General features: G+C 44.0%; 1 protein-coding gene across 1 annotated transcript in view; it reads left to right on the forward strand.

Annotated features, from left to right (window-relative positions):
* The first annotated feature begins 482 nt into the window (after positions 1-482).
* Positions 483-27,673, forward strand: part of VSTM4 (V-set and transmembrane domain containing 4) — a 35,853-nt gene continuing 8,662 nt past the window's right edge. Inside the window, exons 1-5 of the mRNA XM_081005723.1 lie at positions 483-861; positions 12,625-13,023; positions 17,380-17,448; positions 22,239-22,346; positions 25,056-25,089. Coding sequence (XP_080861849.1) covers positions 816-861; positions 12,625-13,023; positions 17,380-17,448; positions 22,239-22,346; positions 25,056-25,089 — 656 coding nt within the window. The 5' untranslated portion in view covers positions 483-815. The remainder of the gene's footprint in view (positions 862-12,624; positions 13,024-17,379; positions 17,449-22,238; positions 22,347-25,055; positions 25,090-27,673) is intronic.

Below are 27,673 nucleotides of genomic sequence, written 5' to 3' on the forward strand. Positions count from 1 at the left end.
ATTAAGGACGGGGAAGGGTGGAAATAGTAGGCTAACACTACTTAACCCTTTCCAAGCCCACTACGTTCCCTTTCCAAATGCCTTCTACGTCCCTGCTCCCTCTCCAGCGGGCGCCCCAGAGGCTGCGCTTACCTGACGCTGCTACAGGTGAGTCACCTGGAAACCAGGTGCGCACAAGTTTGGAGCAAGAGCGGGGAGGGGATGCTGTAAGAAGCGGCGAGCTGGCCTGACACATTCACCCAATCCAACCCACCCCACCCTGGGAGAAGCAGCTGCGCGAGAGATCTCTCGCAGGTGCGCGCAGTTAACGCGCCCTGCGTCCTGCGCTCGGCTAGCGCGTCTACCGATAGAACTGGCTCGCTTCCCTGGCGATGCGCCCCTGGCTCTCCCTGTGCTATTTCTGCCCAAGCAAGAGAGGCTCCAGCTAAACCCCCCTCCCCGTGGGGGAGGGAGAAGGGCGGCGTTTGGGTCCTTTTCCTAAACAGCCGCTTTAAGAGACGATCTCGCCCCGCCTCCTCGCGGAGCTGTAGGGTGGGAGCTGGGGGGCTGGCTGGGCAGGCGTGACTTTCCGGGACTTCTGGGGCCTCCCCGACGGGGCGGTCTCGGGAAACTGTTGCTGCCGTGCTGCTGGCGCTTGCTCCGGCCGAAGCAGAAAGCCTGAGCCGCGCGGGACGGAGAAAGGGAAGGCCGGGGCGGGAAGGGAAGGAGAGAAGCGGCCGGCGGGCACGGAGAGTCCGGGCGAGCACGACGGGAAGGGCGGTCGGGAGCCCGGCCCTTGTTTCCTTCCACCCATCGCCCTCCTCCTGCCGCGGGCGATGCGTCTCCTGGTCCTGATGCTGCTTGGTTGGGTTGGCGCACCAGGTAAGAGGGCGCACGTCGATCGGGACCGGGGATTCCCCCTCCTCGACTCTCCCTCCCTCTCTTCTTCCTCCCCCCACCCACCACCCTAAGCTCTCCCCCATTACCGCCCCGTCCCTTCCAGCAACCGTCTCCCGGATCCGCCATCCGGCGCCCTCTGCGCTTCTTGGACGGGGCGGGCGCAGCTGCTGCTGCTCTCCTGCCAGGCGCCCAGGGCAGCAGCTGCGACGGCGTCCGCCTGGGAGGCGAGCCAAGGCTGCCGAGGGCAGAGGGAAGGGATCTGCTTGGAAAGTTGGTCGTGGCGGTCCCCTCGCATCCTCCCGACGACCTCTGCGCAGCGCCTGTTTGCTGCCGCCCCCTCCAAGAAAAGTGAACTGAGGTGGGCGCCAGATCTGCTCAAAAGGGGTTTGGGTGCAAGCGAAGGGGCGGGGTGACGCGCGAACTGTTCCGATGGCATCGATAAGTGACAGATCTGTAAATGGGAGCGTGCTAGTTTTATAGCATAGGAGCCAACTCCTAGGCACTGAGGTCTCTCCGGCCCCCCGGTAAAATATTTGAGGGGGCCAGGCCCCTTCAAAGTGGATGGCCATCGTCATTCAAATGGGGGGGGTGCGCTGAGTCTTGTGATCAGTTCTTTGGGGCGGGTCTTACCTGGGCCCGCTTCCCTGATATTTTATTCAAGCTGGTTTTACAGGTATATACGTTTGTCAGTGAATCCTCTTAATATGACACACGGATAAATCAATGTGCAAAATGGTGGGTGAGAACCGTAAATGCAATAAAAAACAACAACCAAGTTGAATAAACAGGATTGGAGTAGAGGGTGATAATATGCATCTTTCTGAACAAGAAAACCCATATGGGACTAAATTTAAGAGTGTGGAATGCCACCTCATGTTTTTATTATACAATCCTGTTTGCTGTAAGTTCCTGGGATTTTTCCTCCGCAGGAGAAGACATTGTGAGAAGGGCAAATGCACACTCTGGGCACAGAGGCACCGACTGGAGAGCTGTGATTGGCCCTGGCTTTCCCGGGATCACATACCCACTGCCTGCTGGCGCTGTGGGTTAAACCACAGAGCCTAGGACTTGCCGATCAGAAGGTCAGCGGTTCGAATCCCCGCACCGGGGTGAGCTCCCGTTGCTCGGTCCCTGCTCCTGCCCACCTAGCAGTTCGAAAGCACATCAAAGTGCAAGTAGATAAATAGGTACCACTCTGGCGGGAAGGTAAACGGTGTTTCCGTGCACTGCTCTGGTTCGCCAGAAGTGGCTTTGCCATGCTGGCCACATGACCCGGAAGCTGTACGCCAGCTCCCTCGGCCAATAAAGCGAGATGAGCGCCGCAACCCTAGAGTCGTCCGCAACTAGACCTAATGGTCAGGGGTCCCTTTACCTTTACCTTTATTTTCCCCCTTGCATTCAGCCCCTCTGGAAGGACACGTCAGTTTTTTCCTGCAAACTTTCTTCTGTAGTAACCTATGCAACTTTTGTGTTTCTTGGCAAACTTTGACGTACAAAATAGATAAAGGGCTGGCATTGTTGTTGTTGTTACTGCTGCCGCCACTGTTTTCCTTGAAGTGGCATAATGAATTTGCAAGCTGGTTTTGCCACAAATTCTAGCATTTGTGTTCACACTAGGTATAGTCTCCCTTGGAAGTGCAAAAGGAGATGCAAGATAAAATTAATGTGAATAGTCGCTCTTCAATTTCTTACTCCATCCTACCCCTGCAATGTACCTGTGGTTTGATTGAAGGACTGGGGAGGCTCTGTCTGCCTCATCACATCTAGGGACATTCCAGCCATGGTGGCATGTCAGGTGCCCCCTCTGTATATTTTTGGGGAGGCAAGCACAAGCACATATTGGTCACTTGTCTGGTTTGGCACTCAGAGCCTGAAGTTACCGTATTTTTTGCTCTATAAGGCTCACTTTTTCCCTCCTAAAAAGTAAGGGGAAATGTGTGTGCGTCTTATGGGATGAATGCAGGCTGCGCAGCTATCCCAGAAGCCAGAACAGCAAGAGGGATCTGGGATTCAGAATATTTTTTTTCTTGTTTTCCTTCTCCAAAAACTAGGTGCTTCTTGTGGTCTTGCGCGTCTTATAGAGTGAAAAATACGGGATATTTGCTGCTTGTTAAGTAGCAATTCAATTCACATCTTTATTACAGCCATAGACGAGCATAAAAGGGTGGGATAGGTAAAGGTAAAGGGACCCCTGACAGTTAAGTCCAGTCGCGAATGACTCTGGGGTTGTGGCTCTCATGTCGCTTTACAGGCTGAGGGAGCCGGTGTTTGTCCACAGACAGTTTTTCCGGGTCATGTGGCCAGCATGACTAAGCCGCTTCTGGTGAACCAGAGCAGCGCACAGAAACACTGTTTACCTTCCCGCTGGAGCAGTACCTATTTATCTACTTGCACTGGTGTGCTTTCAAACTGCTAGGTGGGCAGGAGCTGGGACAAAGCAACAGGAGCTCACCCCGTTGCGGGGATTCAAACCACCGATCTTCTGATAGGCGAGCCCAAGGCTCAGCGGTTTAATTCTGGCTGGGAGGGCGAGGCCTTCCCCACATGAACCTACCCAGACCCTGAGATCATCCTCTGAGGCCCTTCTTCGTGTGCCCCTTCCACGAGAGGTCCAGAGGGTGGCAACACGAGAACAGGGCCTTCTCTGCAGTGGCTCCTCTTCTCTGGAACGCTTTCCCCAGGGAGGTTTGCCTGGTGCCTTCATTATACACCTTTAGGCGCCAGGCAAAAATGTTCCTCTTTAACCCGGCCTTTGGTTGATTGTCATCCAATGCCCTTTTAAAATGTGTTGGGGTTGTTTGTTTTTGTTTTTATTATGTATTTTGTGTATTTATATTGGGATTTTATGTTACCACCTTGAGAACTGTGGGTATAGGAATGACTTTGGTCGGGTGGCTGGATTTAAACTAAATAAACAGAAAACTAAGGTTTTGGGGAAAAATTTGACTGACACAGAGTCAGAACGGTTTCAGAATGAGACGGAACTCAATGTGGTTAAAAAAGTAAAATACCTAGGGGTAAACATAACAGTAAAAAATCTAAGTCTATTTAAGGATAATTATGAAAAATGCTGGACAGAAATTAAGAGAGACTTAGATAGTTGGTCAAAATTGAAACTTTCTTTGTTAGGCCGAATTGCTGCTATCAAGATGAACGTATTGCCAAGGATGTTGTTTTTATTCCAAACACTTCAGGTTTTGGACAAAACGGAGTGCTTTCAGAAGTGGCAGAGAGACATTTCTAAGTTTGTCTGGCAGGGCAAAAAGCCCAGAATTAAGTTTAAGATATTAACCGATGCAAAACAAAGAGGGGGCTTTGCCCTGCCAGACTTAAAGTTGTATTATGAAGCCGCAGCGTTCTGCTGGCTAAAAGACTGGCTACTTCTTGAAGACACTGATGTGTTGGATTTGGAAGGGTTTAACAACGCTTTTGGTTGGCATGCATATTTATGGTATGACAAGGTTAAAGCAAATAAGGCCTTTAAGAACCATATTGTCAGAAAATCACTGTTTAATGTCTGGACAAAATATAAAGACTTGCTGGAAAATAAAACACCAAGGTGGCTTTCACCTCTGGAAGCTAAGGCCCGAAAAAGACCCAATATGGAGGCTAAATGGCCAAAATATTGGGAAATACTAGAAAAGGATGGAGACAATTGGAAATTGCAGAGTTTGGAGAAAATGAAAGACAAAGTGCGAGATTGGTTACATTACGCTCAGATTAAAGAAGTTTTTAAAAATGATAAGAAACTAGGGTTCCAGGTGGAGAAATCGAAACTAGAAACAGAATTGTTAGAACCAAAGATTAAGGTATTTTCAAGGATGTATAACTTGCTGTTGAAATGGAATACACAAGATGAAACGGTTAAATCGGCTATGATAAGGTGGGCACAGGACATTGGGCATAATATCATGTTTGAGGACTGGGAGAGGTTGTGGAGTAATGGATTGAAATTTACTGCATGTAACGCTCTGAAAGAAAATGTAATGAAAATGATTTATAGATGGTATATGACCCCAGTCAAACTTGCCAAAATTTACCACCTGTCTGATAATAAGTGTTGGAAATGTAAAGAGTGTGAGGGAACGTTCTTCCACCTCTGGTGGACTTGCCCTAAAGTGAAGGCGTTCTGGGAAATGATTTATAATGAATTGAAAAAGGTATTTAAATATACCTTCACTAAGAAACCAGAGGCTTTCCTTTTGGGTATTGTCGGCCAAGGGGTGGCAAAGAAGGACCAGACATTTTTTATGTATGCAACAACAGCAGCAAGGATACTTCTCGCAAAACACTGGAAAACTCAAGATCTACCCACACTGGAAGAATGGCAGATGCAACTGATAGACTACATGGAACTGGCTGAAATGACCGGCAGAATTCGTGACCTGGGAGAAGAGAGGATTGAGGAGGATTGGAAGAAATTTAAGAACTATTTACAAAAGCATTGTAATTTGAGTGAATGCTAAATAAGATGCTAGACTAAAACAACTGAGCACCACTAAATTTAGAAGTTTTTAAGAAAATAAGTAAGACTGTGAAAATTTAGCTCCTTTTGAGAATTATAAGATTATGAAATATAGAAGGGATATAAGAATTTAAATAAGATGATAAATTGCTGACAAAATGTTATAACGATGAAAGTGGGAGCGGGAGGTGTGAGGAAGTCCAAAGAAAATGTGAAACTATGTTAAGATAAATGTTATATTGTTTATTATGTTTACTCTTATTGTAAAACCCAATAAATTGCTTTAAAAAAAAAAAGAGAACTGTGGGTATAGGGTGGTCTACAAATTTAAACAACATCAAATTCCCAGGGACGTCTCTTTTTCCGGGCTGGCAATGGCTTCAACTTTGCTTTCCCTGTCAATGGCTCAACACTATTCATGAAATTTAGGAGCAGCGATATGTACAGTGATGAGCTGGTTCGTAAGAGTTGGTTTGTAAGAGTTTACAAGTCAAAAGTGATGTCAGTTTTTAGACTGCAGCCCACATGTTTCTTGGGATTTTTCCATCTGTTTCTAAGGAAAAAAAAGTGTGAGTTTCCCATTGTGTATTTCCTTGAACAGTGTTAACTTACAACTAAATAGAATATAATTTACAGTACATGACACCATTTTAAAGGGGCCATGGGAACGCTACATATAATTTTTTTAATAACTTGATTTTTACACACACACACACACACACACACACACACACACATTGCTTATAGGTAAGTTTGTTTGTTTTTACCCAGGAGGCAAATTAAAATTTTCCCATATATGACCTTTTCTCAGTCAGCAACCGTAACAGTTCATGCAATATAGGAGCCTGCGCATAAAGCAATCTGTCATCTTCTTCCCATTGCGGCTCCTTTCTGGTTGGCTCCATGCTCACAAGAAATGAAATCGCCACAACTGAGAGGTTGAAAGGGGGTTTGATAGCTGTTGCCAGATGAGAGCAGCTTGTTCTCATTAGGTGAAACAAAATATCCTCATATCTGCTTCCTTGTGCTTGCTACATATGTTTGGTAGACAGAATGTAAATATTCATATTTGATACGTGACTGAGTGGACTGTTCATTTAACACTGGACTTAAGGAAACTTTTTTATGTACCTAGCTCAGTTTAGAGATTTCTCGGGTTCGTGCCTAACGCTAAAAAGCAGAATAAAAAAAATCCTTCCAGTAGCACCTTTAAGACCAACTAAGTTAGTTCTTGGTATGAGCTTTCGTGTGCAAGCACACTTCTTCAGATACAGAAGAAGAAGTGTGCTTGCACACGAAAGCTCATACCAAGAACTAACTTAGTTGGTCTTAAAGGTGCTACTGGAAGGATTTTTTTTATTTTGACTATGGCAGACCAACACGGCTACCTATCTGTAGCTAAAAAGCAGATTTGTGTGCATGAGTTAGTTGTTTTGTCTGAACTGGGAATTGTGGTTAGTGTGAACTATGACTTACGAGACCCTCCAGGTGTCCCTATTTTCCAGGGACAGTCCCGTATTTAAGGAAGCCATCCCGGTTTTATTCTGGAATGTCCCGCTTTTCCTTAGGACAGGGGTCAGCAACCTGCGGCCCATGGGCCACAAGCAGCCCACAGGGGTCGTTTCAACGGCCCCTGAGCCCCCCCCACCCGAGCCAGCCTCTCGGCAAGTCCCCACGCGCTGTGCTAAACTGGTGCAGTGCAGAGCAGAGACTCACTTCTGCAGCGCCGGAAATCGCATCTGCGCTGACGCAATCCGGCCGACGGAGCAATCTCTGCAGGCGTGAACCAGCCCAGGCGAGGTAAATCTTGCCGATCCCTGCCTTAAAGTAAAGGTAAAGGGACCCCTGACCGTTAGGTCCAGTCGTGGCCGACTCTGGGGTTGCGGCGCTCATCTCGCTTTATTGGCCGAGGGAGCCGGCGTACAGCTTCTGGGTCATGTGGCCAGCATGACTAAGGCGCTTCTGGCGAACCACAGCAGCGCACGGAAACACCGTTTACCTTCCCGCCGGAGTGGTACCTATTTATCTACTTGCACTGGTGTGCTTTCGAACTGCTAGGTTGGCAGGAGCAGGGACCGAGCAATGGGAGCTCACCCCGTCGCGGGGATTCAAACCGCCGACCTTCAGATCGGCAAGTCCTAGGCTCTGTGGTTTAACCCACAGCGCCACCCACATCCCTGCCCCCTGCCTTAGGATGTCCCTATTTTCATTGGAGAAATGTCAGCGGTTGGACCTCCAATCTCCAATTCCATGATTCCATGTTCCGGTGGTGGGCATGGCCCAGAGGAAAAAGCAGGCAGAGCAATCAATGTGACACATATATTTATTTCACAGTAGGCTGCATTCCCGCCGCATGGACATGTGCCCAGTGAGCTCAGTGTTATGTGCAGGCATTACTGTTGAAGTGGGATGCGGGTGGCGCTGTGGTCTAAACCACTGAGCCTCTTGGGCTTGCCGATCAGAAGATTGGCAGTTCAGATCCCCACGACGGAGTGAGCTCCTGATGCTCTGTCCCAGCTCCTGCCAACCTAGCAGTTCAAAAGCACGCCAGTGCAAGTAGATAAATAGGTACCGCTGCAGCGGGAAGGTAAATGGTGTTTCTGTGCACTCTGGTTTCCGTCAGGGTGTTCCGTTGCGCCAGAAGTGGTTTAGTCCTGCTGGCCGCATGACTCGGAAAAGCTGTCTGTGGACAAATGCCCTCGGCCTGAAAGCGAGATGAGCGCCACAACCCCATAGTTGCCTTTGACTGGACTTAATTGTCCAGGGGGTCCTTTACCTTTTATCTTTACTGTTGAACTAATATGCTTATATTCAATTTAATATCAGCTAAGTTGTTATTTAAGAGAAATGTAGCTCTTACAAACTTAAATACAGTGGAACCTCTGTTGTCGAACATAATCTGTTCCGGAAGACCGTTCAACTTCTGAAAGTTCGACAACTTAGGCGCAATTGCCGGTCGGCAAAAGCCATTGAAAAAAAGGAGAAACCCGCCTCAGAAGCCGTTCGACATCTGAGGCAAATTTGAAAATGGAAGCATTCACTTCCGGGTTGTCGGCATTCAAAACCAAAACGTTCAACTTCCGAAGCGTTCAACAACCGAGGTTCCGCTGTACAGTGGTACCTCGGGTTAAGAACTTAATTCGTTCCAGAAGTCTGTTCTTAACCTGAAACTGTTCTTAACCTGAAGCACCACTTTAGCTAATGGGGCCTCCCGCTGCGGCTGTGCCACTGCTGCACGATTTCTGTTCTCATCCTGAAGCAAAGTTCTTAACCCGAGGTACTATTTCTGGGTTAGCGGAGTCTGTACCCTGAAGCATCTGTAACCTGAAGCGTCTGTAACCCGAGGTACCACTGTACAACAAAAACAATAAGGTTTAAGTTCATTTATTTATTCAAATAAGCGAGTTTACCCGCCCTGCATCTGTGTCACAACATTTTTGTGGGACGGATCCGATTCCAAGCTGCTTCCTCGCAGTTGCTCTGAAGTGGCCCTTCTATATGACTTACTCATTCAAAGGTGTGTGTGTGTGTTCTGTATAATATCTCTACCTGCATAATATCTCATTGACCAGAGACAACGTTTTTGACAGATAGCTATAAGAAGAGAAACTTTGACTCCATTGTTCCCCTTCGCTTCTTAAAGGAACAAATATTGACAAAATATCTGAAAAAGGAAACTTTGTTGCTAGACTTGTCTTTAAAAGAAAGAACAAATAGAAGTTTCCCCCCTAGAGGGAGACTGTGAAACTGTAACCAACTCCGGGGAACTGGCAGCTGTTACAGATTACAATCGTGGGAATAGACATCTGACCTTGCAGGACAATGTATTCAGAAGCTCTGTTGTGTGCTTTCTATAAAACAAATGCCCTACTGGAACAGCTACATGAGAAGACGAATTTGATGGCTGATTCGATTAGAAATTTTGAACAGGCAGTGGGAAAATATGTGGAGCCCACCCAGGAATTAAATCAGGAGTGTGCCCTGACAGAACAGGCCCAACAGGAACATGAGCTTTCGGATTTGACAAATGAACTTGGAAAAAGCCAGATTTGGAAAGAAAAAGTTTGGTTTGGTTTGGAAATGGGGGGCTGGATAGACCCCCCTATGCAGGTATGTTTGGACTTTTCAAGTCTGGCAACGGGCCGTGAGATGTCTGGGATTGTGGGGGCTCCTAATTTTGGAGGGATTTTGAAACATGTTCTTAAATACCACATGGAATTTAGTGTGGATTATGGAAAAGGGGCTGATCTGTCGAGAAGGGTCAAAAATATTGTTAAGCTGGAGTTCCCACGAGTGAAACGAGCAGGAGACAAGGGAAAATACAGTTACAAATATGAAGAAGAGCTGCGGAAGGGACATGGAAGAGACTTAAGGGCCTCGGATATAAGGTTACCAGGTTAATGCGCTAGATCGATGGGATAATAAGGACTGACAAAACCCAGGAACAGGAGGAAGGGACGCTGGATGAAGATTGGATTGTTTTTATTTTATTTTCTACTACTAGGATTGTTTTATAAAATTGATGAATGTTAGAAAAATGTTGGAATGAAATTACTTGGCTTTAGTAAAATTGTTTAAAGAATTATGTAAGAATATTATGGTTATGAGAAGTTGGTAAAAATAAGATTTAAGTTTTAAGTTTCAAGGTTTTTTATAGTAAGATAAGATTAAAATAGTTTAAGGTAATGTAATGACAGAATTTTATGAAATATGGAAAGGATTTGCTGCAACAATTAACAACTAGGATACAAAAAAAGGGAGGAGGAGGAGGTCAAAGGAAGAAGGTAATGACAGTTGAGGATTTGAGAATAATGGATTTGTTTTTAAATGTTTGTGGTGTATTTTTGTTTTTTTTGAATTTGTATTGTTGGATGTGGTTTGTGTTTTTCTTTGTTCTTTCTTTGTTCTTTTTCTACTTTGTTTTCTTTTGTAACTTTAAAAAAAATAATTCCAATAAATATCATTTAAAAAATAAATAAATATCTCTACCTGTGGTGGAAATGTTATCAAGTTGCCAGCTTGTCAGTCCGGAATGAATCCAAACACTGTTTCCAGCTATTATTCTTGAGAGCTTTTAGAAAGTTAGCTTTTCTTTGCTTCGCTCTTCCAAGCTCTTAGAACTAATGGATCACCACAGTTTGCATTTGCTATGTGTCTCTGTATCCTTTTAACACCCACCTGCACTTATTGCATAGTAGTAGTTTCAGAAACCAGCTTCATGGCCTCAGATGAACCTGCCTCAGGAAGGGTGCATCCTGGTTGCTAGGAAGGAAGGAGGGGCACCTGCAGACATGCCAAGGGCTCAGAAAGGAGGCAGAATCAGGAAAAGTGTAAATCAGGAAGAGGAAACAGCTGGAGAGCTCAGTTGGTTAGAGTGTGGTGCTGGCAATGCCCACGTTGCAGGTTTGATCCCCGTAAGAGACAGCTGCATATTCTTCTTTTGTTTTTGAAATAGTTTTCATTGGTTTTACAAAATAAATCACACACTTAGCACAATTAAATTTTGAAATAAAGCAAGATTTCATCTGAATCGTAGGACTTTCCTCCTCACCTCATTGGGTCCTTTAAATATTATTATTATTCTGGCGGAAATGACTGGTAGAATCCGTGACCAGGGAGAAGAGTCGGTGGAGGAAGATTGGAAGAAATTCAAAGATTATCTTCAGAAACATTGCAAAATTAAAGAATGTTAGAGTGATGTTGGATCGAAAATAAGTGGTTTCCAGCTGTACAGGTTAAAGTTATTGATAGACTAACATTAAAGATTAGGATTAAAGATGTTTAAGGAAATGGAAATTTGGTACTTAAGAGGTAAAATTTTAATGTTATATTACATTAAGATTAAAGATTAGGATTAAAGAAGTTTAAGTGTTATATATTATATTAAAATTAAAGATTGTGATTAAAAAAGTGGAAAAGAAATTGCTGGACAAACAATTTGGACTGGAATACAAAAGAGGGAGGTATGAGGAAGTCCAGAAAATAAGTAAATTCAAAAACGAAAATGGAAAAGTGATATTGTTTTTAATTGTTATGTTTCTTTTTTTATTGTTGTTTCTTGCTTTTCGTGGTTTTTTTTTTTGTTTTTTTCTGGGATTTGTATTGTGTATTTGTGTATCTTTTTTATGTCTTTTCTGTTCAATTTTTGATTGAAACCTTAATAAAAATTATTTTTTAAAAAATATTATTATTATTATTATTATTATTATTATTATTATTAGGACTCCCTTTTTTCATTAGAGAAATGTTGGAGGGTTATAGCACAGATTGTACCAGGTGTAAGGAGAAAATCTGATTTTGATTTTACTAGAAAATACGTATGGATGTATTTCCATTGATATGACACAAGAAGCCTAACAAAGTTCGGTGCCATTTAGACAACTCCGTACCAAGGCCCACACACTAATGTGGAAGTCATCATAATCCAATGGCCTTTCCTTTTGCTGCTGACAGCTGATAGTCTGTGCCGTAGGGTAAGTGCTGGGAAAATAGGATATCCTACTCAGAAAAAGTAAAACCCCTATAAATGATGCACAAATCTGTTCCCCATCATCCTCACCATTAAAGCAATAAAGGTAAAGGTAAAGGGACCCCTGACCATTAGGTCCAGTCGTGGCCGACTCTGGGGTTGCGGCGCTCATCTCGCTTTATTGGCCGAGGGAGCCGGCGTACAGCTTCTGGGTCATGTGGCCAGCATGACTAAGCCGCTTCTGGTGAACCAGAGCAGCGCACGGAAACACCATTTACCGTATTTTTCGCTCTATAAGACGCACCAGACCACAAGACGCACCTAGTTTTTGGAGGAGGGAAACAAGAAAAAAAAAATTCTGAATCTCAGAAGCCAGAACAGCAAGAGGGATCACTGTGTAGTGAAAGCAGCAATCCCTCTTGCTGTTCTGGCTTCTGGGATAGCTGCGCAGCCTGCATTCGCTCCATAAGACGCACACACATTTCCCCTTACTTTTTAGGAGGGAAAAAGTGAGTCTTATAGTGCAAAAAATACGGTACCTTCCTGCTGGAGCAGTACCTATTTATCTACTTGCACTTTGACTTGGTTTCGAACTGCTAGATTGGCAGGAGCAGGGACCGAGCAATGGGAGCTCACCCCATCGTGGGGATTCAAACCGCCGACCTTCTGATCGGCAAGCCCTAGGCTCTGTGGTTTAACCCACAGCGCCACCCACGTCCCTTATTAAAGCAATAGCTTTGCATTTATTGTACATGGAGGTCACACGCTCTTGCAAGAGTCTGCTTGCATTTACCCATCTTTTCTTTTGCAGGTGTCTATGAAGCTCTGAATGTCACTGTATCTCCGGGACCCAGAGTGCAATACGTGGTTGGAGACAATGCTACCCTCTTTTGCCACGTGTCTCAAAAAAGACGAATAGAGAACCTCCTGGCTGTCCGGTGGCTCTTTGCCCTTCCGCCGACCCAAGAGTACCTGATGATCAAAATGACTAAATATGGAGTAGTCCAGTACTATGGGAATTACAACCGCCAGTTCTATAAGCAAAGACTTCACCTTTTGGAGGAGAGACATAGGACGATGTACACATTTTTTATCCTGAATCTCCAGGAAGCTGACCAGGGACACTATATTTGCAAAGTTCAGGAGATTGGCAAGTATAGGAACAAGTGGACAGCGTGGTCAAACAGTAGTGCGTCTACAGAAATCCAAGGTGAGTCCATGAACAGCTCCTCTTGCAATCTTCCCTTATTTTTATGGATTAAAACGTTTGCAATTCTTGCCGGCCTGTCTGTATAGAAGAAATCGAGAAAGAGCTCGAAATTGACCCAAACCGTTTAGGATTTGTCATAAATAATAATTTATAATAATAATAATTTATTATTTATACCCCACCCATCTGGCTGGGTTTCCCCAGCCACTCTGAGCGGCTTCCACAGAGACCAAAAATACACTAAAATGTCACACATTAAAAACTTCGCTGAACAGGGCTGCCTTAAGATGTCTTCTGAATGTCAGGTAGTTGTTTATCGCTTTGACATCTGATGGGAGGGCGTTCCACAGGGCGGGCGCCACTACCGAGAAGGCCCTCTGCCTGGTTCCCTGTAGCTTTGCTTCTCGCAATGAGGGAACCGCCAGAAGGCCCTCGGCGCTGGACCTCAGCGTCCGGGCAGAACAATGGGGGTGGAGACACTCCTTCAGGTATACTGAGCCGAGGCCGTTTAGGGCTTTAAAGGTCAACACCAACACTTTGAATTGTGCTCGGAAACGTACTGGGAGCCAATGTGGGTCTTTCAAGACCGGTGTTATGTGGTCTTGGCGGCTGCCCCCAGTCACCAGTCTAGCTGCTGCATTCTGGATTAGTTGTAGTTTCCAGGTCACCTTCAAAGGTAGCCCCACGTAGAGCGCATTGCAGTAGTCCAAGTGGGAGATAACTAGAGCATGCACCACTCTGGCGAGACAGTCCACGGGCAGGTAGGGTTTCAGCCTGTGTACCAGGTGGAGTTGGTAGACAGCTGCCCTAGACACAGAATAGACCTGTGCCTCCATGGATAGCTGTGAGTCCAAAATGACTACCAGGCTACGCACCTGGTCCTTCAGGGGCACAGTTACCCCATTCAGGGAGTCCTCCATACCAGCCGCCCCCAGTCCCCCAAATAGTTGAAAGCAAGTATCGCCTTCGCAAATAACCAGCAGCACATTGGGCGACCCTTTCACAACGACAGCGTGTTGAACTTGGTTGCTAAACATTCTGCATATGGAGACAGTTTCTGAACTTCTTGCCTGATAAATGTTGTTCATTTTTCAGTCATGGGCTTGGCCAATAACTTTGTGTTCATCTGCCAAATGTCTCCATTTTGGGGTGGGGGAACCACGAACCCTCGATATGTTGTTGGACTCTGACGGCCATCAGCCCCCACCAGCAGGACACCCGCCAGGCATGATGGGAGCTGGACTAGACGCCCCTTGAGGTCCCTTTCCAACTCTGATTCTATGAGTTGTAGTCTAACAACATCTTTAGAGGGCCCCAGATTTCCCAGTTCTTCTCTATACAGTGGTACCTCAGGTTACATACGCTTCAGGTTACAGACTCCGCTAACCCAGAAATAGTGCTTCAGGTTAAGAACTTTGCTTCAGGATGAGAACAGAAATCGTGCTCCGGTGGCACAGCAGCAGCAGGAGGCCCCATTAGCTAAAGTGGTGCTTCAGGTTAAGAACAGTTTCAGGTTAAGAACGGACCTCCGGAACGAATTAAGTACTTAACCCGATGTACCACTGTATACTGTAAGCCTCTATCTGATGAAGTTCCTTTAATTGCTTTTAAGAAAAATCAGGAGCTTGTGCTTCTCTTATTCTTGCACCTTCGTGTCTTGTGATTAGTGACCTGACTATGACCCGACAACAGGCCAAGGGTGTGGTCATTCTTGGGTAAATTAAGAGGGGGCTGTGTGGGAACATTGCAGATACTAGGAGAGGATATATTGATTTAATAATATCCTTCCTCACACACACTTCTGAGTCAGCAGCAGAGTGCATTCCCCAATATATAGCAGGAAGCTAGCTGATAGATTTGTTTGAATCTCTTTACTTAAGCAATCCAATCTGGCTTTGTTCAGATTGGAGTATATTCCTGGTAAGACCCCTTTTGTCCCTCCTAAAAAGAATGAAGACACAAGAAGCTTCTTTTAAAAGTAGTAAGAAGTTTACTCACATTCAGTTCACAGTTGGATCCCTGAAGGCAGGCTTTAGCTTAGAACAGGCATCCCAAAACTTGGCCCTCCAGATGTTTTGGGACTACAACTCCCATCATCCCTAGCTAACAGGACCACTGGTCAGGGATGATGGAAATTTTTTTTTTTTAAATGATATTTATTGAGAAATTTTTTTAAAATTACACACAAAAAAAGAGACAAGACAAAAAAAAAGAAAAAGAAAAGTAAAACCATCATTCTCCAATTCTCCACTTTCAATACCTTCTTTCCTTGACCTCCTCCTCCTCCCTTTTCCTGTATCCTAATTTATAATAGTCACAGCAAATCCTTTCCATAATTCATAATATTCTGTCCTTACATTACCTTAGTCTATTTTCATCTTATCTTATATATAAAAAAAGTTTAAAACTTAAATCTTAATTTTTACCAATTTCTCCTAACCATAACATTCTTACCTAATCTTTAAACATTTTTATAAGAGCCAAATAATTTCATTTCAACATTTTCCTAACATTCATCAATTTTGTAAAACAGTCCTTATGATAGAAATAGAAACTTAAGCAATCCAAACTTCCTCCAGCGTCCCTTCCTCCTGGTCCCGGGTTTTGTCAGTCCTTTTTGTCCTATTAATCTAGCACATTAACCTGGCAATCTTATATCCGAGGCCCTCAAGTCTCTTCCATGTCCCTTCCACCGCTCTTCTTCATATTTTCCTTTTATTCGTGGGAACTCCAGCTTGGTAATGTTTTTGACCCTTTTCAACCAAACAGTCCCTTTTCCATAGCCCAGACTAGACTCGATGTAGTATTTAAAAACATGTTCCAGATTTCCTTCAAAGTTGAAAGCCCCCACTGCTCCAGACATCTGACGCCCCCTTTCCAGACTCGAAAAGTCCAAATCTCCCTGTATAGAGGGGTCTATCCACCCCCCATTTCCAAACCAAACCAAATTTTTCCTTTCCAAGTCTGGTCTTTTCCAAGTTCATTTGTCAAATCCAAAAATTTATATTCCTGCTGGGCCGCAGCTCCTTCCGTCTCTGGCGCCCAAGATTCAGCAGAATCCTCATCTCTCAGCTGTTCTGTCATGGCACGCTCCTGTTTTAGTTCCTGGGTGGGCTCCATATAGTTTCCCACTACCTGTTCAAAGGTTCTGGCCGCATTCGTCATCAAATCCGTCTTCTGGCTTAACTGATCCAATAGGGCATTTATTTTGCAGAAAGCACCCAACAGTGCTTCTGCAGACATTGTCCTGCAAGGTCACAAACCCTTTCCCACGGTTGTAATCAGTGACAGCTGCAAGCTCCCAGGGATTAGTTACAATTTCACAGTTCCCCTCTAGGGGGAAAAACTTCTGATTGTTCTTTCTCTTAAAAACAATAGCAACAAAGTTTCTTTTTAAAGATATTTTGTCCATATTTGTTCTTTTAAGATGCGAAAGGGAGCAATGGAGTCACTATGTTTCTCTTCTTTTAACTATCTGTCAAAGACATTTGTTTCTGGTCAGTGAGCTTCTAACGTCAATTCTGACACCCCGCTCCAGGATCAGGACGGTGGAAAATTACTTTGCTTTAGATTCACTTCTGCAGGTTTAAACAGCTCGAAAAAAAGCTCCCCCTTCTTCTCCTGCTACCGAAGGGGGATTCAGCGATTTTAAATGATGAAAGTCAATCCTTTAAGAGTGATTTTTAAAGCTCTAGTTTGCGTTGTCTTTGCTTTGTTCTGGCTACAGGGAAACGGAAGGCTGACTTCCTGTTTAAACCTTTCCGTTTCAGTACCAAATTAGGGTAAATTTTAAGTCCAAATTCCTTTCTATTTCTCCAGTTCTTATTTAAAGTCCAGATATTCAATGTTCCAGTACTCACGGTTGGTTATTTTAGATGCCAAATTGTCCCAGGAAAAAGGCAGCGCTCTCCGGCAACGGCTATGCGGCTTCGCTCCGCAGGAAAAGCGATTGACTCACAGCACCGCGCCACTTCCCCCTCTTCGCTTCGGAGCCCGTTTGTGGGTTCCTTTGCGGGTTGGGGGGGCGCTAAGGGTGCCTGCCGAGTCCCACGGTCACAGGCTTCACCCGCCTGTGATTTCCAGAAGGGTCCCCGCTTCGCCGCAGCGGAAAAGACCGGTTTCATGCGGAGCTGGTCCCTCCAGTTCGGAGGGAGTCCGCCATTGCCGATGGCGCCACCCTGGAAGCCCAGGGATGATGGAAATTGTAGTCCCAAAACATCTGGAGGGCCGAGTTTGGGGGTGCCTGGCTTAGGGAATCAGCTGCTTGCTTTTGTTGACCTGCAATCCGCTTTCACAGTGAGACCTTTTGAAAAGTGTGTGACTAGTTTGCCAATGCTGTTGTGTGTTCCATTGCAGTGATTTCATCCAGAGTTTCGGATGACTCCAATCCAGAGAAAAACCACAAGGCCTGGAAGTTCTTTGAGGGTTAAGTATACGCTTCCCCCCTTTGTTCATCTTCGTGAAGATGTGAGAATCCACTGAAAAGTACCGTTGTGCAGCCTTGCTTTTTCTTATGGGGGAAGTACGCCAAAACACTCACACCCCATAAAGTTTTGCACCCACTGGTTTTAGGAGCTCTTAGAAGGGTTACAGCCATAGTTACACATTTACTTTAACCAGGAGTCACCAAAAAAAATGCTTCAGGGCTCTAAATGTAATTGGCACATAATCCTGCTTTCTGTAAGTGGGGGAGAGGGTGCCAGGGCTCTTTGCCTTGATTGATTGATTGATTGATTGATTGATTTGGTGCCAACTTGAATAAAATATTGGGGGGACATTTATATGTGGGTAAGCCTGACTGAATATAATATAAAGAGTAGAATAGCAAGTGTTGCGTATTCAACATTCATTGTCATTAAAGAGCATCTTACTAAATGAACAGAAATTAATTTGGACAAAAATCGGGGAAGTTTTCAGAAACTGAAATGATTCAAACTGTTCCTTATAGATGAAGATGGGTACAAAAAGCTTGAGAGAGACAGACAGACCGACCTTTGCTCTTGAAATGTGACTAAAATTCATGTCGATGAGTCTGGTTTTAAACATGTTGGATTGTTACCACAAATATTTTATGGAATATTAGAGCCTTTGGGTTCACTTGCCTTTGGAGTGAAGTCATTGGCTTGCAGTGTCTCTCTGCTTGTTTGAAATCCTCCCTTCTATAGGGAAGATGTGCAGTTTTGTTGCTATCTGCCAAACAAAACGTTTTTGAACTCCAATATCACATTTTCCTGGCGTTGTGGAAATCTTTCATGCAATCTCCAAACAGTAATTTTATTTGCTTTCTTAGGAATGTTCACATCCTCTCGTTTCTAGTTCAAAACGAATTTGTTCCAGGTGACTAAGAAATACAGAATTACAGGCCAATCTCCCTATTGAACATAGACTACAAGATCTTTGCGGGAATTCTGGCGAGGAGACTAAAAAATATATTAACAGAAACCATACATAAAGACCAAGCGGGCTTTCTGCCTGGCAGGCAACTAAAGGATAATACAAGAAATATAATAAATATTATAGAATACTTATCTGCCAGGTGTGATAAGCAAGCTATGATGATGTTCGTAGATGCAGAGAAAGCATTCGATAACATAATTTGGGATTTCCTGTTGAAACAACTAGAATATAGGGAGGTTGGCACAGAATTCTTTAACGGAGTAAAGGCAATCTATACGGAACAAAAGGCGAAACTGATAATAAACAATGTAGAGACAGAGGAAATAAGAATAGCGAAAGGAACAAGACAGGGATGCCCACTGTCCCCGCTGTTATTTATAATGGTGTTAGAAGTCCTCTTAAACTCAGTAAGACAAAATAAGGAGATAAAAGGAGTAACAGTCGGACAGAACGAATACAAAGTCAAAGCATTCGCAGATGACCTGGTTGTAACATTGGAGGACCCGATGGGTTCAGCAAAAGAGGTACTTGAAGAATTTGAGCAATTTGGAAAAGTGGCCGGTTTTAAATTAAATAAAAGGAAAACAAAAATCATGGTAAAAAATATGGATACAGAGGAGATTGAAGAGCTACAACAACAAATGGAGATAGAGGTGGCCAAAAAGGTGAAATATCTAGGAATATGGGTAACTCCAAAAAACATAGATTTGTTCAAAAATAACTATGAGACAGTATGGAAAGGAATTAAGAAAGATCTCGAGACGTGGGGGAAGTTGAAAATGTCATTCTGGGGTAGAATAGCCACAATCAAGATGAGCGTGCTCCCAAAAATGTTGTTTTTATTCCAGAATATTACAGTAATTAAAGGTACGAAGACATTTAAAGATTGGCAGAAAGTGATCTCAAAATATATCTGGCAGGGCAGAAAACCAAGAATAAAGTTTAAACTCTTGACAGACGCGAAGGAAAGGGGGGGCTTTGCCCTGCCAGATCTGAAATTATATTATGAGGCATCGTGCCTATGCTGGGTTAAAACATGGATAAAATTGGAAAATAAGGAAGTGTTAGACCTGGAGGGATTTGACAACAGATTTGGGTGGCACGCTTATCTGTGGCGTGAGAAGAGGAAAGTACATAAGGGTTTTGAAAGTCACAGGCCCGCTGATTGAGGTATGGGAAAGAAACAAATATATGCTAGAACCCAAAGTCCCCCACTGGTTATCCCCACTAGAAGCGATGAGTGTTAAGAGGACAAATATGAGAGATAATTGGGCTACTTATGAACAACTGTTAATTAAAGAAGAGGGGAAATGGAAAATGAGACCGTACGATCAGGTTAAAGAGAAAGTTTATGACTGGTTCCACTATTTCCAAATAAACGAAATGTTTAGGAAAGACATAAAAGATATAGGATATGCTGATAAGGACTCAAGATTTCAGACAGAGATATTGAATAATGATAAGAAAACCCTATCTAAAATGTATAATCAGTTATTAGAGTGGAACCTAATAGATGAGGAAGTAAAGTCAGTGATGATACACTGGGCTAGAGACATCGGCCACAATATATATTTAGAAGAGTGGGAAAAACTTTGGAAAGAGCATCTTAAATTCACAGCCTGTATAACGCTAAAGGAGAACCTAATGAAGATGTTCTACCGATGGTATATGACTCCTGCAAAGTTGGCTAAAATGTATGGAACTTGTAATAAATGCTGGAAATGCAAGGAAAGGGAGGGGTCTTTCTACCACATGTGGTGGGAATGCCAAAAAGTAAAAAGTTTCTGGGAGAATGTATATAACGAAATTAAAAAAATCTTAAGTTATACCTTTGTTAAAAAACCTGAGGCTTTCCTGTTAGGACTAGTAGGAAGGGAGGTAAAGAAGAAAGATCACAAACTGTTCCAGTATGCAACAACGGCAGCAAGAGTTCTACTAGCCCAAAATTGGAAACAAGAAGGCCTGCCGACAATTGAGGAATGGAGACTCAAATTGTTAGACTACGCGGAGTTGGATAAGATGACAGGGAGAATTAGATATTTAAAAGACCAGAGGTTCATTAAGGACTGGGAAAGCTTTATGAAATATCTGGAAAATCTAAGTGAAGGACAGACAACACTAGTGGGATTTAAAGGAGCTCTGTAAAAAGGAAAGGGTATTGTCTAGGAAAACTGAAAGAACTGTGGTGATTAATGGCAATACAAAAAAGGAAATGCGAAACTATACAAAAGATTGGTACGAAAGATTTGTGGAACGGCTGAAGGAAGTCAAACCAAAAATTCTGTGAAAATAAGATGTTGAATTTTTGTATTTTTTATTATGTAAATCAATAAAAAATTATGCATGGGAAAAAAAAAGAAATACAGAAACTGAAAGTCAGTCACAAGAAGCAGCTTTCAAAGCTGACAGAAGGGTAGTGGAGAAAATATAAACAAGGCCATAAAAATGAGAAAGGGGAAGAAAACTGACTAAGAGGCAGGCGAAAAGCCTTTTCAGGAGGCAGCAAAATTCCACCGGAGAAGGGATGTGGAACACTTGCCAGATTCTGAATGTATGCAAAGTATAATATTATAGAAAAGCTCTAGCCCTCCCATTCCTCAGGGAACCTGCCTTTTCGCAGCCATTATTACCTGCTATTGCAGCTCTTCCTCATTATTGGTCTCAGCTGATTCCTTGCCAGCCAGGCAAATAAACCAATGACCAAGCCGGCAAGTGGTGTCTTATGATGCTCCTCCTCACCCCTGCCACTGCCACAGTGAGACATCAAACATTAAAAACTTCCCTGAACAGGGCTGCCTTCAGATGTCTTCTAAAAGCCAGGTGGTTGTTTATTTCCTTGACATCTGACAGGAGGGCACCACTACCGAGAAGGCCCTCTGTCTGGTTCCCTATAACCTCACTTCTCTCAATAAGTTTAAACCTTTTATCATTTAAGCCTTTTATCAAGTACCTCTGTGTCGGGTATAAGGGATGCAGGTGGCGCTGTGGTCTAAACCACTGAGCCTCTTGGGCTTGCCGATCAGAAGGTTGGTGGTTCGAATCCCCGTGACAGGGTGAGCTCCCATTGCTCTGTCCCAGCTCCTGCCTACCTAGCAGCTCTAAAGCACACCAGTGCAAATAGATAAATAGGTACCACTGTGACGGGAAGGTAAACAGTGTTTCTGTGCGCTCTGGATTAAGTCACAGTGTCCCATTGCACCAGAAGCGGTTTAGTCCTGCTGGCCACATGGTCCAGAAAGCTGTCTGTGGACAAACACCAGCTCCTTCGGCCTGAAAACGAGATGAGCACCGCAACCCCATTGTCACCTTTGAGTGGACTTAATCCGTCCAGGGGTCCTTTACCTTTACCTTTTTTTACCTCTGTGTCGGCTCACTGTTAAAGACAAGATTCTTGGTAGAACAGGCCTTTGGTCTTGCCCAGTATGGATGGTTGGTACAGTGGTACCTCGGGTTACAGATGCTTCAGGTTACAGACACTTCAGGTTACAGACTCCACTAACGCAGAAATAGTACCTCGGGTTAAGAACTTTGCTTCAGGATGAGAACAGAAATCGCGCGGCAGCGGCAGCAGGAGGCCCCATTAGCTAAAGTGGTACCTCAAGTTAAAAACAGTTTAAGGTTAAGAACGGACCTCCAGAACAAATTAAGTTCTTAACCCAAGGTAGCACTGTAATATTCTTCTCCTTTCACACCTTTCTTGCCAAGATTTTGGGTCCGGGGCTCCAAGCGTGTTTTTACTTTTGTTCAAAACTTGTGTATTCTTTCTTGGGTAGACATGAAAGCAGATGGCTGATACTCATCCGTGGTTTGCCTTTCAGACCTGTATGTCTATGCTGTGTTCGTGTGCTCCATAGGAATCGTCAGTGTCCTGCTGTTCACCGTGGTTGTCCTCTGCCAGACACTGATCAACAAAAAACGCTCCCGTGGTGAGTGATGAGGAAAGGCTGAGGCAGATAAAGGATGCTTTTGTGTGCATTTAGCAATACCATTATATCTCGCCATATTGTTTTGCACATAGTCACGTTTTTGCTTTTCATTTAATGAATCGTAGAATTGTTAGAACCTTTTAATGAGGGTGAAAGAGGAGAGCGCAAAATATGGTTTGAAGCTCAGCATCAAAAAAACGAAGATCATGGCCACTGGGCCAATCACCTCCTGGCAAATAGAAGGGGAGGAAATGGAGGCAGTGAGAGATTTTACTTTCTTGGGCTTCATGATCACTGCAGATGGTGACAGCAGCCACAAAATTAAAAGACGCCTGCTCCTTGGGAGAAAGGCAATGGCAAACCTAGACAGCATCCTAAAAAGCAGAGACATCACCTTGCCAACAAAGGTCCATAGAATTAAAGCTATGGTTTTCCCAGTAGTGATGTATGGAAGTGAGAGCTGGACCATCAAGAAGGCTGATCACCGAAGAATTTATGCTTTTGAATTATGGTGCTGGAGGAGACTCTTGAGAGTCCCATGGACTGCAAGAAGATCAAACCTCTCCATTCTTAAGGAAATCAGCCCGGAGTGCTCACTGGAAGGACAGATCCTGAAGCTGAGGCTCCAATACTTTGGCCACCTCATGTGAAGAGAAGACTCCTTGGAAAAGGCCCTGATGTTGGGAAAGATGGAGGGCACAAGGAGAAGGGGATGACAGAGGACCAGATGGTTGGACAGTGTTCTTGAAGCTACCAGCATGAGTTTGACCAAACTGTAGGAGGCAGTGGAAGACAGGAGTGCCTGGCTGCTCTGGTCCATGGGGTCACGAAGAGTCGGACACGACTAAACGACTAAACAACAACAACAACATATCTTGCCATATTGTTTTGCACATAGTCACATTTTTGCTTTTCTTTTAATGAATCATAGAATTGTTAGGAGGGACCTCAAGTGTCATCTAGTCCAACCCCCATTTGTTTTTTGTTTTGTTTTTAGAGTTGTTTAACAGTACTCACAATTCATCACCCATTTCCATGCACATTACTGTTTTGGGTTTGTTTCTTTACTGTTTCTATTAAAGCCTTCCCCAACTCACAACGTGTATGAATTATACATGTTAAAGAGAATTCCTCTCAGTTATTATGGAGATAGTATCTGACACCAGCAAAATTGAATCAAATATTTCCTAATGCTAGATCAATATTTGAAACGCCGGAGCTTCAGGAACAAATGGATATATTCTCTGATAATGCTCCCAGATCAACATCTTCTGGGATTCTATTTTAGCATAAATTAAAACCTCCATGAGATATGGTCTGCCAAAAGAACTTTTAGTAATATCATTTTGCTATCTTAAAGGGACAGTTCTAACAAACGATTTGTAAATGACCGTTTACTCGCTGACGGCAGCCTTGTATGGCTGTTTGCTATCCCCGGAAGAGAGCTAGTCTGCCTATGACCGATTCATGGATTGCAAATATTTGGGAGCACAAGAAATTGGGACATGCCATATCATAAGTACGAGGAAAGCAGGTAGACAACAGGATAGCAAATGAACAGAGAAATGGGCTTCCCAGTTTTCTTTTGGAATAATGAAGATGCAATGAACTGTTATTGGGAGAAATTTAACTCATAACTTTAAGGCAAATGCAATTTGTTTTTATTCACATTTCTTTGCTTTTTATCTTTATGATAGCAGTATTTTGCTTGATTAACTACTACCCTTGTGATGAACATGCCACAACATTATAATTTGTTTAAGTTATAGCATTATCACAATTCTGATTTTGCAGATAATATTTCTTTCTTCCTCTCTCTCTCTCAAATACACTTGAAGCTTCCTTCGTTCATTCTGCTGAGAAAATCTATAGTAGTAGGAATAATAATAATAATAATAATAATAATAATAATTTATTAATACCTCTCCCATCTGACTGGGTTTTCCCAGCCTCTCTGGGCAGCTCTCAGCCAGATATTAAAAACACAATACAGCATTAAACATTAAAAACTTCCCTAAACAGGGCTGCCTTCAGATGACTAGTAAGATAGTTGCTTATTTCCTTGACATCTGATGGGGGGGGGGCATTCCACAGGGTGGGCGCCACCACCAAGAAGGCCCTCTGCCTGGTTCCCTGTAACCTCACTTCTCGCAGTGAGGGAACTGCCAGAAGGCCCTCAGCGCTGGACCTCAGTGTCCGGGCTGAGCGATGGGGGTGGAGACGCTCCTTCAGGTGTACTGGGCCGAGGCCGTTTAAGGCTTTAAAGGTCAGCACCAACACTTTGAATTGTGCTCGGAAACATACTGGGAGCCAATGTAGGTCTTTCAGGACCAGTGTTATATGGTCTCAGCGGCCACTCCCAGTCACCTGCCGCATTCTGGATTAATTGCAGTTTCCGGGTCACCTTCAAAGGTAGCCCCACAAAGAGTGCATTGCAGTAGTCCAAGCGGGAGATAACCAGAGCATGCACCACTCTGGCGAGACAGCCCGCAGGCAAGTGGGGTCTCAGCCTGTGGACCAGAGAAGAGGGAAACACTGTCTTTGACTTGTCCTGTGGCTTTGCATCATGGGCCTACCTAGCTGGCCACTGCCTGAATGAAGAATGTGCTTTTTCCTCTGTTCCACCTTTTTGAGTAGCAAGAAGATGGCAATTGCTTAAACAATGCCTTTCTTTCTCCCCTACTTTTCTTTCTCCACTGTTTTTCACAGTGAAACATTACTTGGTGAAGTGTTCCCAGAACAGGTAGGAAAAGGAGACAAGACATATAATCTTGTTTTACCTGTCTCCAAATAGTTTTTACGGATTGCTTTGCTTATTTTCTGTCTCACAAATATATATCTTAACATATAATAAAAAGGTTAGTCACGGGTGGGCAGTGCACCGTTGCCCAGTTCTTTAAAAACTACGCATTTATGTTTCACAGGGTGCGAAAGAAGGGCTTTGCACCTTTATACAATATGCATGTGTGCTTGGGCCCAGGGTCTTTTGCCTCACCATCCTCACTGCTGACTCCCTGTTGCTACTCAGCTTCAAAAAAAAAGTGTCCCCAGATTCATTGGAAAAAGTCTGGTAACCATATCTTAAAATACCCTGGTTGGATGCCCTTGTCTCCAAGGCAGTGGACCCTAATGATGGAGGAAAGTGCCAATAACTTGCTGTCATAAGAATGAAGCTCCCTTTTGTCAAGTCCATGAGGACATGGCAACTTTCCATCTTTGCCAGAACCAATCATGTGGATTAATGGCCTTTTTAAAGGAGCTTGTTTCACCTTGAAAGCCTTCTTTCACAGGATGTGGAACAAGCATCTCCTCATCCCCACCGATGGAATTCTTAGCAAGGCCACACCATGCTCTGCCAAGGAGGCATCAGATCAAGGAATCCTCTAGTGGAGGTCCTTCTTCTATCTTAGATGAGGCTGAGCAGGCAAACCAGAATGTCCTGGCTGACCTGGTTCTGAGCTTGTAGAGCCTGTACCAGGAAGTACTGTATTTTTCGCTCCATAGGGCACACCGGACCATGGGGCGCACCTAGTTTTTAGAGGGGGAAATCAAGAAAAAAAATCTTATTTCCCCCCCAGCCCCAAAGAGCACCAAAGAGCGAAAGCAACGCAAAGCCTCCGGAGCGCGAAGGGAACGCTCCCTCTGCACTTCGGAGGCTTCACGTTGCTTTCGCTGAAGCCAAGGAGCCTGCATTTGCTCCATAGGACGCACAAACATTTCCCCTCAATTTTTGGAGGGGGAAAAGTGTGTCCTATAGAGTGAAAAATACGGTATTCTTTGGAGAGCCCCAGTATTAGACCGCTAAAATTGTACGACAAATGCTGAGAAAAGGTTGCTCTTCTCCCAGTTCTTGTAAGTGGAAGCAGCAGGTGCCTTTGGGTCTCCCAGAGCTTCTCTAATATGCATTTCCACTAGTTCTCACACGCTCCAGGTTTCTTGGGAAGATCAGTATGACCTGTGCAGAAATAATTCTATTCACTGGTCATGAAGATCTTTAACCTACTGGTGCTTCATACATAGGAACTCCATGAGGACCTACTCTCCTGAGGTCCCATTCCACATCTGAATCCAAAGTGGCTCCAGCCGACTGCTTGTCGGTTGAGTGGTACCCAAGTTTAGGAAACACTGAACTGAACAGTGCCAATAAACAGCAGCAGAACCAGCACGATAAACAGGGCAAAGATAAGCAGTATCAAACCCCAGTGACTGTCTCTGAAACCCCAAACCCGGGCAGCTCGGTTCGGGAGTGGCTCGTGGGCTAGTAAAACGACCCCCGTGGCCCACTTGTGGCCCATGGGCCTTAGATTGCCGACCCTTGGACTACACCATTTCAGACTATAGTTGAATGCTCTCCACCTCCTGCCGATAAAATTCTCCCTGCAAGTAAAATACTTAAACCTTAGGGCAGGTATAGGTAAACTCGGCCCTCCAGACGTTTTGGGACTACAACTCCCATCATCCCTAGCTAGCAGGACCAGTGGTCAGGGATGATGGGAGTTGTAGTCCCAAAACATCTGGAGGGTCGAGCTGGCCTATGCTAGCCTTAGGGAAATATTTTAGCCTAGTTTATTCCCAGATGTACTGATTTTCTAAGCACATGAAGTTGTTCTTCTAGGGGAGCACAAAAATATTAGTGTTTTTGAGGTCCAAGAACAGTATTCTTGATTCTGCTTTCTGTATAAACCAGGCCTCTGTGTAAATTACTATAGTGATACAAGGTTAAATTGGAAATTCTAATTGTTGTCCATACCAGCTTTGTTTATTTTATTTTGGAGCAATTAATTTGTTTTATTCATTGGACTGGCTTTCATGGATTCTGTAATTTTTGTATATTGCTAGCTGTACATTCATATTACTATTTCATTTCATCGTTTCCCCGCTCTGGGATTGAAATATTCAGTGAAGAGCAGGTTATAAATACTTAAAAACAAACAATTTAATGTAAAGAAAACATGTGGGGGGAGTCAAACTTCTCATAGTGTCCTGAGAGGGGAAGATGCAATAAACTCCATCAGTGCTTGTAATAATGAAGTTGAATCAAATTTAGGGGGGAAGACCAAGAGAAACATAAGTGTGGTAGATGTTGTGGTAGAAATCCGTAATGTGATTTCAGAGCAGTGAATGTGTGTGCAAACCATTTTAGATCAGCTTTTGCCAACTTGGCGGCCTCCAGATATTGTGGGCGAAGACTACAACTCCCATCAGCCCCAACTAGCGTGGGAGTTGTGGTCCAAAATATCTGAACTCAAGGTTGGCAAAAAAACTGATTAGATTATCACATCTGTTTTCCCCTTGAGAAACGTCTTCCTACTAATGGATGTCCCATT

The sequence above is a fragment of the Podarcis pityusensis genome (assembly GCF_964106645.2).
Source record: "Podarcis pityusensis genome assembly, chromosome: 5".
NCBI classification, from domain to species: domain Eukaryota; kingdom Metazoa; phylum Chordata; class Lepidosauria; order Squamata; family Lacertidae; genus Podarcis; species Podarcis pityusensis.